Source organism: Anarhichas minor, unplaced genomic scaffold (genome assembly GCF_050575085.1).
Source record: "Anarhichas minor isolate MPS153535 unplaced genomic scaffold, ASM5057508v1 ptg000041l, whole genome shotgun sequence".
Taxonomy (NCBI): domain Eukaryota; kingdom Metazoa; phylum Chordata; class Actinopteri; order Perciformes; family Anarhichadidae; genus Anarhichas; species Anarhichas minor.
In genome coordinates, this window is record NW_027466487.1 from 1,435,298 (window position 1) to 1,447,791 (window position 12,494).

A 12,494-nucleotide genomic window follows, 5' to 3' on the forward strand; every position below is an offset into this window, starting at 1 on the left:
GAACAAGATTCAGATGTTTTTTATTGCAAGCCATCATGGACTTTGTGATGTTTTGGTCTGATGGTGCACACGTGAAAATATAGAAATCTGTATTTGTTTTTTCTTAATTTTCTTTCACACGTTAATCAAAAGTGTAATTGTGAATTACTCAAAAATAAAAGGAAACAACTACAAAATATTTTGCCTCTGGGTCAGAGTCATATTCATCTTGTCCAATACAATGTTATCTGTTCAAGATGCCCACACAAAGTTGTTATCATTAATTTTAAAAAGGGAACTCTGGGTCATTTTTATTGCACTTTTCTTATCCTTCTCCATGACTTATTAACCTTTTACAATACAAAGTGTATGTCCTCTATAGTCTATCTACATCCTTGATACGTGGCTTTCGTTTCCCCTGAAATAACACACACACCTTAATGTGCTTTAACCAGTTTGATCTTGATTTTTTGATTAAGAAATGAAACTCAATTGTTGGGAAACCACTTGTTGAGCAACCCTTGTCCCAGATGGAAAACTACATGCAGTTAAGAGTTACATTAGGTTTCCATGATACACTGTTCTACACCGTTTTGGAAATTCGTAACGTTTTCAGATATCCAGATACTGTATGAGCCCAACAGATTAAAATAGGTATGCATACTGTATATCTTTCCCAAATAAAGTAAGGATTATGCATGTTGACCTACCTCAAATAAACCGTATTTACATATTCAAGGCTGATCTCAAAACCAGCCTCTGCCATTTGACACTCAAATACATTTGTCTGCCTTTGTTGGGGAGCTGAGGTCATCTGAGACATCTCTCAGAACTAAATTAATGACAAACTATGGTGCTTCTCAAAACCAAGTTTGCGTTGTTAAACTCATCTCTACTAATTCACTTTAAGGGTTCTGTGCAGCTTTTCTACCAGCTTTTATTATGTTAACTGAAGTGATTACATTTGTTAACTGTGTCAACCAAGAACTCTAGGAAGACTTGATAAGATGTTCCAAGATACTAAATACAACAACCTTCCCAATAAGCGGCTGCGTTGAAGTGGCTCGAGTTTATTTTGCTGTGTTTTACATGTATTCTTTTCAAAGAAGAGTTCATTGTTTTTACTCACGTGCTTGTTCACCTGTTTCAGCGTACGCCTTCAAGTATTTAGCGTGTATGCCACAGTACACAACCATATCCAAGATGCATCAATGCAGAGACGTAAAAGTAAATATAAGGTATTAGAGAAAAATCTTTCTTTTGTAAGGGGAATTCCTCTGATCATGCACAATGTAATCATGTTAACTTCCCCTATGTTTGATCATGCTGAATCTGATGCATCTTTGCCTAAACTAAAGAATTGTTTCCTGGATGCCATCAGAAGAAGATCAGATGGCTAATCAACCCTTTGTCTTTTGAACAAATACATGCAAGTTACGAACTAAAAGAAGCAACCATAAAGGGATGAGCAAGCCAAAGTATAAAGAGAGAACAACTTCCCATCGGGATGCACATTTCAACCTAAACCTTGTCCTGCGTGCCATGCTCTGAGCATTAAAAGTGTGACACCCCTAAGAGATTTTTGTCTCGTTCCTCGTTGTCAGAGTGGGATTTGCCACAACAATTTCTACTGCAGAGAGGGACAATGCTCAGAGATATTTATTGTATCTTCATTCAGGAATATTGTGATGTTTAAACATCAAGGTAATCTAACTGGACGCGATAAAAGTAATATTTATTTACTTTTTCCAGCGGTTCTTTTTCTGCGGCACTAATATAAAACATATATAACATAAAAGTCAAATTCAGCAGCAGCAGTTAACCAATACAGCCAAAGTTGTACAAAAAGCAAATGATCAAAATGCAGTCACCACTTTACATCCAAATTACCTGTGTTACTTTGAAATAAAGGGCCAGCATGTGAAAACAGTCAGTATTTGCCATCGTGCAGTCACCTGATAAAAGAATTGCAAATGCTCCTAAAATGTTAATACGCCTTTCATAATTGCAGTGTGGCAGTTTCAATTCAATTCAAGTGAATTTACAGGGCTTATCTTTTTTTCACTTTCAAAGCAGCACAAAAGGAGTGGTCTGAGGATGAGGACAACCCCTTCTCAGAAGAACTACTTATAGTCGTAACAGATCAGACTGAAACTTATTGTATCCCGCCATCACAAAATGCATCTCCTTACTCTGATCTGTGGCATTGTGCTTCTCTCTAAAGGCAAGGTTACATTATGTTTTTGACAAGTACATTTTTAAGAGATGGAGGATCTTAATTTAAATTTTTTGAAAATATTTTTATATATATATATATATATATATATATGTATTTTATATTTACCTTTATAAATGTTAAAACTTTTTTTTTTTTACTTATCTGAATATTGTGTTTCCACAGCCCACACCCTGAGATGTTATGAGTGTGTACCGGGAGCCTCAGGAACCTGCCAAGACAGAGCAATAGAATGCCCTTTGTCAGGTCAACAGTGTGCTGCACTTCGTTTAACTTCATATGCAGGTATGGTCATTTGTGTTGCATTGTTTTATTGTAAAACTGCTTTGTCCTGTTCCGGTCTATAAAGGTTCCTCTTTTGTTGCAGGTGGTTCAATACTTACTGAAGTCAACACAAAAGGCTGCGCTTTGGCTCAAGAGTGTGTGGAGGGCTCAATCAACTTCGGAATCTCTAAAACCATAATTACCAGCGAGTGTTGCAACTCCGCGCTCTGCAATGTCCAATTTGCCCCTGGTAACCTACTTATATTGTCTGTTAGTATTATTTACACTGAGAGCTGTTTTAGTTGCAGGAGCAAACACTGTTAAAAATGTGACGACTCTCCTCACTACTACTACTCTCCTTAAAAGTTAGAGTTGGTTGCATTTGTCATATTTTAGATGTCAAAATAATGACTTGTTTAATTTTAAAAATATATATATTTATTCTATATATATATTTTACTGAGTAAATATAATATATATAATATTTTTAACATATATAAGTTGTATATTCATGTCTTGTGCCGGATAGACATTGTGGATTGTGGATTGATGCCAGTGAATGTATCAGAACCTGAGTCATATGCTTGGGGCAAATATGGTTTGAGAAACAAGAATCAAATTTCAAAACAAGCCAGAATGAGGAAATTACTTTTCCCCAATATCACCATCCATTATAGAGGAGCCCAAGGGTAATATACCCGCAACTGCCACAGTGTAGCTGTGTGTGTATATGTGTGTGTCTGAAAGAGAGAGAATATTCATAAATCTGTTCATTTGAATGCTGTTCACCAGCATATAAAGAGCTTCAAAAAGGCACTAAAGGAAGAATAGTGCATTGCAATAACCCCCCAATCCCCCTCTACATAACCAAGCAGTATGAACAATGTATGTTTTATATTACAGTGCCCAGCAAATCCATTGCAAATGGTAAAAAGTGCTTCCAATGCAACGGAAAAGACTGCACCGCAACTCTAAACTGTGAGGGAACTGAAGACCACTGCATCTCAGCCAGAGGTAACAAGCCTGCAAGCATGTCACATCTTACTCTGTTCCACATATTCCTTCTGCTCAGAGAGGGATTCTAGTAGATGAACACACTCACATTATTTTCATTCTCTCAGTGACTACAGGAGGTGAATCGATCACCGTGAAGGGCTGTGCCTCCAAGGTGATGTGCGCACCGGAAACTGCAAAAATGTCACGAGTCAGTACAGAAATAAGCTGCTGTCAGGGGAATTACTGCAACAGCGCCAGCAGCACAAGTGCTGGCCTTCTGCTCCTGGTGGCACCGCTGGTCTCTTTGTTCGCGCTCTCTTAAATAGTTGAGACAGTAGCATAACCCCCAGCTTTTCTTCTTTGCAAGGCCTCATAGTACCCACGCCCCTCCTTATCCGTTCAACTGATGAGTGAGAAAGTTTAGCTGGCAAAGCGTTTAAATATAGTTTAGTAAAGCTGTGATTTCCATTTGTCTCTTTACATCAGCTAGTTCCAGCTTATTTTCTTTTTAGCATGTTGCCTACACAACAGCATCTGCCTTGCGTAGAATGGTTCTTTCTGGGACGAGAATGTATATGAGTGCTATATTATTAACCTGAAACCTATTTTTAATTACAATTATCAAGAATATTTTGATGTCATTGACAAAACAAAAAGCTGAATAAATAACTTTCTCAAATGTCTGCTGTGTATTCAGATTTCTGTTTTCTTGAGTCCTTAAAATCCTGTCTCAGTGTCATTTAAAAGATGTGTGTCAGGCCCTCAGCCTATATTTGCTTATTCCAGACTCTGATTTAAAGTTGAAGGCATCCTTGAGTTTTATTAATGGGGCATGATGTCACTCAAAATGTCACTCTAGGAGACAAAGAGACACAAAAAGATTTAAAAAAAGATGCAAAACTACTGCAAAGAGACCACAAGAGACTCGCAACTATGAAAAGGGAACAACCAACCAAAAAGAAACACAAAATGATTACGAAGAGACACAAAACAAGTGCAAAGGGTTAAGGGGATAAACAACCATAGACAGAAATACTTTTAAACTCTTGTAAACTCTGGCACACAGATACGAATGTCTAGTTAAGGTCAGGAGGTTGGCAGATTCACAGTGATAAAATGGCTTGAATAGTACGAAGCCTGGGACTGATCCAGCTCAATCTAAACAACGCACGCACCAAAGTTGTCAATGTAAAGATGTGAGCTGTTACACCGTCTCCATGATAAGCTTTTAGCGGAGACAGAGCGGTGGACATTTGGTCCACAGCCAGGTGTACATCGGAATAAAGTGCAATTAGCAGATAACTGGTACTTCTCATATGTCAAAATATTCAAAAGTCCCCTGTGTAACGGGTCTTGAATCTCAACTGTATGAAGGATGAAGATGATTTCTATCTGGGGAAAAGTTGAGAGCGGATGTGTGGGAAGATGGAAAGATCATGAAGGAGGGGAACGAGGGTGCATGTGTAGCACACTTACACACCCTCAAATAAACTGAACAGAACTGAAATGAACTGCCATATATTCCCTTAGCTTGGAACGGAACTACAACCCAACACACACACACACACTCACACATGCATGCATGCCACTCACACCTTATCACTGGCCCATAAACTATTTACCTGGAGTCCTCATACATTTTTGTTATTAAATGGACATTTGATTTGATTTTGGTTAGCTACAACTCTTTCTGAACACACGGGGGCGATATAGTAAACAAATCTACTTCTGCAGAGTCTAGTGGAGTATTTCTGCTAATCCTATATTTTTAAATCGGTTCAGTGTGGGACACTGTACAATGTCCACACACCAGACAATCATATGATCAAATACTATTTGTTTTGAAAACATTAGAAGTACTAGCTAAATTGCTTATTCAGACCTTTACATCCCTTCTATGCTTTTTTTAAATTGCAGTTGTTGTACATCTTCTCTTTTAGCTTCACCAGTGCAGACATTTTAAATGATGGAATGCATGTTTGTTTGCTCAGGGGCTACGTATTCAGAGCCCAGACTCACGAAATCAAGGAAAGAGGAGGAAACCAGAGTACAGGCATTGATTTCTTCATCACACAGGAGAGAGTCATCTTCTTGGATACACAGGTATGAATGTAGTATTTGCAGATGCAGTTTCTCTTCCTTTTTCTGTAGTATTTATTAATTAGCTGTCAGTGTGTTGAGTGTAAGAAAGTCATGAACTGTGTAACTTGAAATGTCACCTTAGAATAGAAAGTAGTTACGGTTAACTTGAAACGCTGTGTTTGGTTGAGGGCTGATGAGCTGTGTGTGTGAATGCCTTTATTTGTTTCTTCAGTCGATGCTCAGCCCATCCATTCTCGACCACCTCATCAACAATGATCGGAAGTTGCCTCCAGAGTACAACCTCCCTCCCATCTGAAGGACATCACAGGGCCCCTGCTGGACCCCCTGCAGTTTGCCTACCGTGCAAACAAGTCGGTGGATGATGCAGTCAGTATTTGACTGCACTACATGCTGCAACACCTCGACTCCCCAGGGACATATGCAAGGGTTCTGTTTGTGGACTTCAGCTCTGCGTTCAACACCATCATCCCAGCAATACTCCAACCCAAACTCTCCCAGCTCACTGTGCCAGCCTCCACTTGTCAGTGGATCACAAACTTCCTGACTGACAGGACGCAGCAGGTGAGGCTGGGAAAAATCACATCCAGTACTCGGACTATCAGCACTGGCGCCCCCCAGGGATGTGTGCTCTCCCCACTGCTCTTCTCCCTCTACACCAACGACTGCACCTCAGAGGACCAATCTGTTAGACTCCTGAAGTTCGCAGACGACACAACGGTCATCGGCCTCATCAGGGACGGTGATGAGTCTGCGTACCGACGGGAGGTTGAACAGCTGGTCCTCTGGTGTGGTCAGAACAACCTGGAGCTGAACAAGCTCAAAACTGTGGAGATGACAGTGGACTTCAGGAGGAGCCCCCCAACACTACCCCCCCTCACCATACTCAACAACACTGTGTCTGCTGTGGAGACCTTCAAGTTTCTGGGATCCACAATCTCCCAGGACCTGAAGTGGGCTCCCAACATCAACACCATCAGGAAAAAGGCCCAGCAGAGGTTGTACTTCCTGCGCCAGCTCAGGAAGTTCAACCTGCCTCAGGAGCTGCTGATCCTGTTCTACTCAGCCATCATCCAGTCTGTTCTCTGTTCTTCTATCACTGTGTGGTTTGGATCGGCCACCAAACAGGACAGAAACAGACTACAACGGATTGTCAGGTCTGCAGAGAGGATCATTGGTTCCAGCCTGCCCTCCATCCTCGACTTGTTCACCTCCAGAGTCAGGAAACGGGCTGGAAAGATCACTGCAGACCCTTCACACCCTGGACACAAGCTGTTCCAACTCCTCCCCTCTGGTAGGCGCTACAGAGCCCTGTACGCCAAAACCACCAGACACAGGAACAGCTTCTTTCCACTGGCCATCACTCTCATGAACAATAAATAAGTAACATTGCACTACTACCTCTGTTTGCACTATTGTATCATATATATATATATATATATATATATATATATATATATATATATATATATATATATATATATATATATATATATATATATACACTTTTGTTTGGGATATATTTATACTTATATTGTATATAGCTGTTAAATGTCCTTGTTTTTCTTATATTTCTCTTGTTTATTGTATATATTTCATATGTGTGTATGTACGATGAGAGTAATGTGTAACCGGAGTCAAATTCCATGTATGCGCACACATACATGGCCAATACAGCTGATTCTGACACATACATTGAGATGCAGGTCAGTGGCTGGCCTGCAGATGGCAGCAGGTGAAAACATCAGTTGTTTATGTGAGCACTGGTGCTTAACCTCTAGGGACCAATACACACCTTTTAGTCCTCTGATTCATCGTTTAATGACGCATGTGACCACATTAGCACTCTGTGTGTAATCTGTCAACAGTCTCTTCAGATCGCTGCCTTCCTGTTCACAGTGTGCCATGTTGTCATTGTGGTTCAAGACTGGTTCACTGACTGAAACCTCTACAGGTTGGTACTAGCTAATCTGCAATGGCTCTTGGTTATAGTTAGTGCCAAGATTCACGGGACAAAAAAAGAGGGTAGCTCTCAAATCCCCATCCTACCTCAGGAATGTTGAGCATTTGATCTTGTATGTTGAGGGAATATTTGTCTTCTGCTTTTACATAAGCTCAATAATATGTTGACAACAAATGCAGGCAAAACCAGAGCTGTTGAAAATGTACCAGTCTAACTTGTGTCGACGCATATTCATCTTGTCCAATACAATATTATCTGTTCAAGATGCCCACACGAAGTTCTAATCCTTCATTTGAGTAATTCTGGCCTCACTGTAAGACACTTTCCCTGTGTATACCTTTTCCTAATTTTATTTTTAAAAGTTTAACTCTGTAGTTGAAAGCAGCTGTAATCAGCTTAGTGGTAGCTACTGTAGAAGGTAGACGACACTAGCCTTGAAAGTACAGAAATGAATTTAAACCAAATGTAACAACTTGTATATCTTAAGAAGTTAAGGAATTAAAGGATAGTTTTTTAAAAGTATGTATTTAAACTATATTCATATGCCCATACATGTATTGAAACATTGCTAATCACCCATCAAATGCAGCCATTGTCTCATGAATGCAGATGTTGGTACACAACAGGAAGTTGAAAGCTATGTTTGTGTGTAGGTTTCTTCAAACCGCTGAGATGTTGAAACCCTCCACTCCGTCTGCGAGCCATGACAGCGCTGGCTCTTCAGGCAATGACGATGGAGCCGAGTACTATCCTCATATAGGTGAGTTTTTAATAGAGAAACACACAATCTCACACACATCAACCAGGTTTAATGAGCTTTTTTAAATGTCTCCCTCCTCCAGTGTTCCTCCAGAATAAAGCCAGACGGGATGATTTCTGCCCAAGGAATCTAAAAAACATGTATATGGTTGTGGACAAATTAATGGCCCACTCGCATCTCAAGTACAAAGGTTAAAAACTGCAAGAATATCATCTTCATACATAAACATATAGTCTGTTCATTCTGTGGCTGTTTGTAAGAGCTAACCTTGTTTAGTGGATGTGTCATGGTTCAACCAACAATACCACTGTGATTAGAATTAGTTTTAGAGCTTTGATTTACAAAATAGTTGCTCCATGATGCCACACCTGCACTCATCCCATAATACATGGTTTGTTTTTAGGCACATTGTCCATGCTAGACTGCAACATGTTTCCTGGTTTGGAGCAGGACTATCTGGCAACTGAAGTCAACATGTTCCTCCTTCCTATGCAGGAGAATGATGGGGAGGATAATCTGACTAAAGCAGGTTATAGAGAATATATCTTCACATAAGGCAGAACTCAATTGTTGTCCCGTATATTGTGTGAAATGTGAGTTCATCTTTGTACCGTGTTTAGGGACGGGAACATACCCGCTCTTCTCTCTGCTCCCGGGGTACAGAGGACATCCTGCCTTCTCAACCATGGTTTCAAAACTGCGCAGCCAAATATTGGCTATGCCCCGCTGTCAGCTGTCACACACCATCCTCACTGAGAAGAACTGGTAAACGTCACATTCTTCAATGAAAAATACAAGAAATTGATTTTCTGTAAAAAATATTTGCATATATTTTTAAATAGGTGCACGATATGATCTCAAAGGGTTAAAAGGGCATTTTCATTAGATCTCATCTTAAAGGATAGTGCTCTCTTTAGTTGCAAATACAACATTATTTATGATGAAGTAAGTTTGTGGTTTTTGCCAATGAAACAGAACATGAATTTGAATAGAGTTTGTGCAGTAAAAATAGAGATTTACAAAGCATATCTTTTTTGTGTGTTACTATAACCAGTTTAATTCAGTTTCAGTTGTTATTTATATTTTGTATTTGTAGCCTTTATTGTTTGTAGTGAAAGTTTTCAAGGTAGATGTGTGGGCGAGCTCGTGGCAAAGACGCATACTGCATAAACTGCTCCTCTACTATACACATCAGTTTAAAAAACATCGGAACACATCCGTTTCATCAGGTGAATACAATTTGGGGTCTGTATAAATGTGTTGTGTTTTTACAGGTTTCACTATGCAGCTCGTATCTGGGATGGGGTGAAGAAGTCCTCGGCCCTCTCAGAGTACAGCCGCCTGCTCTGCTAACACCTTGGTTGAACTGCTGTCGTATACAATAGCAGTTGCAAGCTGTTACGTCTGATAATCAGGTCACTGAAAAGAAAATGTGTCTGTGAAAGTGGAGACCGTCGTTTGCACCCTACAGGAGGGACAAGAGAAACTGGAAGCCCGGTCAGTGGTGGAGAGTCAGATATTAAAGCAGGACACCTTCTGTAGACTTTGGTGGGAACGAAAACCTGAGAACCTTTGGTGCTCAGTGTCAGAAAGTTGTGGATCTGCCAAGAAAACCAGTTGTACATCTCTGCACATGATCGAACAAGATTCAGATTTTTTTTATTGCAAGCCATTATGGACTTTGTGATGTTTTGGTCTGATGGTGCACACATGAAAATATAGAAATCTGTATTTGTTTTTTCTTTATTTTCTTTCAAACCTTCCAAAGTGGAATTGTGAATTACTCAGAAATAAAAGGAAACAAGTAAAACATATGTTGCATCTGGGTCATTTTTATTGCACTTTTCTTATGTCAGTCTCCAATGACTTATTGCTTTAAAACCTTTTACAATACAAAGTGTATGACCTCTATAGTCTATCTACATCCTTGGTATGTGGCTTTCGTTTCCCCTGAAATAACACACACACCTTAATGTGCTTAAACCAGTTTGATCTTGATTTTTTGATGAAGAAATGAAACGCAAGTGTTGGTGGGAAACCACTTGTTGAGCAACCCTTGTCCCAGATGAAAAGCCTCATGCAGTTAAGAGGTTGCATTAGGTTTCAATTCCAGTGAATTTACAGGGCTTCTCTTTGTTTCACTTTCAAAGCAACACAAAAGGAGTGGTCTGAGGATGAGGACAACCCCTTCTCAGAACTACTCATAGCCGTAACAGATCAGACTGAAACTTATTGTATCCCGCCATCACAAAATGCATCTCCTTACTCTGATCTGTGGCATTGTGCTTCTCTCTAAAGGCAAGGTTACATTATGTTTTTAACAAGTACATTTTTAAGAGATGGAGGATCTTCATTTTAATTTTTTTTTAAATGTTTTTTTATATATATATATATATGTATTTTATATTTACCTTTATAAATGTTAAAACTTTTTTTTTTTTTACTTATCTGAATATTGTGTTTCCACAGCCCACACCCTGAGATGTTATGAGTGTGTGGGACTCTCAGGAACCTGCCAAGACAAAACAATAGAATGCCCTTCGTCAGGTCAACAGTGTGCTGCACTTCATTTAACTATATATGCAGGTATGGTCATTTGTGTTGCATTGTTTTATCGTAAAACTGCTTTGTCCTGTTCCAGTCTATAAAGGTTCCTCTTTTGTTGCAGGTTCAATACTTACTGAAGTCAAGACAAAAGGCTGCGCTTTGGCTCAAGAGTGTGTGAACGCCTCAATCAACAACGGAATCTCTAAAACCATAATTACCAGCGAGTGTTGCAACTCCGCGCTCTGCAATGTCCAATTTGCCCCTGGTAACCTACTTATATTGTCTGTTAGTATTTACACTAAGAGCTGTTTTAGTTGCAGGAGCAAACGCTGTTAAAAATGTGACTACTCTCCTCACTACTACTACTCTCCTTAAAAGTTAGAGTTGGTTGCATTTGTCATATTTTAGATGTCAAAATAATAACTTGTATAATTAAAAAAATATATATATATGATTTTCCTGAGTAAATAATATATTTTAAACATATATAAGTTGTATATTCATGTCTTGTGCCGGATAGACATTGTGGATTGTGGATTGATGCCAGTGAATGTATCAGAACCTGAGACATATGCTTGGGGCAAATATGGTTTGAGAAACAAGAATCAAATTTCAAAACAAGCCAGTATGAGGAAATTACTTTTCCCCAATATCACCATCCATTATAGAGGAGCCCAAGGGTAATATACCCGCAACTGCCACAGTGTAGCTGTGTGTGTATATGTGTGTGTCTGAACAAGGTTGGTCTGAAAGAGAGAGAATATTTATAAATCAGATTATTTGAATGCTGTTCACCAGCATATAAAGAGCTTCAAAAAGGCACTAAAGGAAGAATAGTGCATTGCAATAACCCCCCAATCCCCCTCTACATAACCAAGCAGTATGAACAATGTATGTTTTATATTACAGTGCCCAGCAAATCCATTGCAAATGGTAAAAAGTGCTTCCAATGCAACGGAAAAGACTGCACCGCAACTCTAAACTGTGAGGGAACTGAAGACCACTGCATCTCAACCAAAGGTAACAAGCCTGCAAGCATGTCACATCTTACTCTGTTCCACATATTCCTTCTGCTCAGAGAGGGATTCTAGATGAACACACTCACATTATTTTCATTCTCTCAGTGACTACAGGAGGTGAATCGATCACCACGAAGGGCTGTGCCTCCAAGGTGATGTGCGCACCTGAATCTACAACGATGGCAGGAACCGCTGGAACAGAAATAAGCTGCTGTCAGGGGAATTACTGCAACAGCGCCAGCAGCACAAGCGCTGGCCTTCTGGTGGCACCGCTGGTCTCTTTGTTCGCGCTCTCTTAAATAGTTGAGACAGTAGCATAACCCCCAGCTTTTCTTCTTTGCAAGGCCTCATAGTACCCACGCCCCTCCTTATCCGTTCAACTGATGAGTGAGAAAGTTTAGCTGGCAAAGCGTTTAATATAGTTTAGTAAATCTGTGATTTCCATTTGTCTCTTTACATCAGCTAGTTCCAGCTTATTTTCTTTTTAGCATGTTTTTTGCATGCATCTTTCTGGGACGAGAATGTATATGAGTGCTATATTATTAACCTGAAACCTATTTTTAATTACAATTATCAACAATATTTTGATGTCATTGATAAAAAAAAAGCTGAATAAATAACTTTCTCAAA

At 39.5% G+C, this 12,494-nt stretch overlaps 2 protein-coding genes across 4 annotated transcripts; both read left to right on the forward strand.

Annotated features, from left to right (window-relative positions):
• Window positions 1–1,059: 1,059 nt before the first annotated feature.
• On the forward strand, window positions 1,060–4,156 carry LOC142969612 (urokinase plasminogen activator surface receptor-like). Of its 3 annotated transcripts, none has more exons than XM_076109600.1 (6): window positions 1,060–1,217; window positions 2,053–2,203; window positions 2,381–2,500; window positions 2,583–2,729; window positions 3,383–3,493; window positions 3,601–4,156. In XM_076109600.1, exons 2-6 carry the CDS (start codon window positions 2,158–2,160, stop codon window positions 3,795–3,797), a joined length of 621 nt encoding a protein of 206 aa, XP_075965715.1. In that variant the 5' UTR covers window positions 1,060–1,217; window positions 2,053–2,157; the 3' UTR covers window positions 3,798–4,156. The 3 variants fall into 3 exon arrangements, with proteins under 3 accessions (XP_075965715.1, XP_075965714.1, XP_075965716.1); XM_076109601.1 differs by having other exon boundaries at window positions 1,072–1,206; XM_076109599.1 differs by having other exon boundaries at window positions 1,060–2,203.
• Window positions 4,157–10,323: 6,167 nt separating this feature from the next.
• Window positions 10,324–12,494, forward strand: LOC142969613 (lymphocyte antigen 6E-like). The gene is made up of 5 exons (XM_076109602.1): window positions 10,324–10,596; window positions 10,768–10,884; window positions 10,967–11,110; window positions 11,755–11,865; window positions 11,970–12,494. The coding sequence occupies exons 1-5, from the start codon at window positions 10,551–10,553 to the stop codon at window positions 12,161–12,163; spliced, it is 612 nt and encodes a 203-aa protein (XP_075965717.1). The 5' UTR covers window positions 10,324–10,550; the 3' UTR covers window positions 12,164–12,494.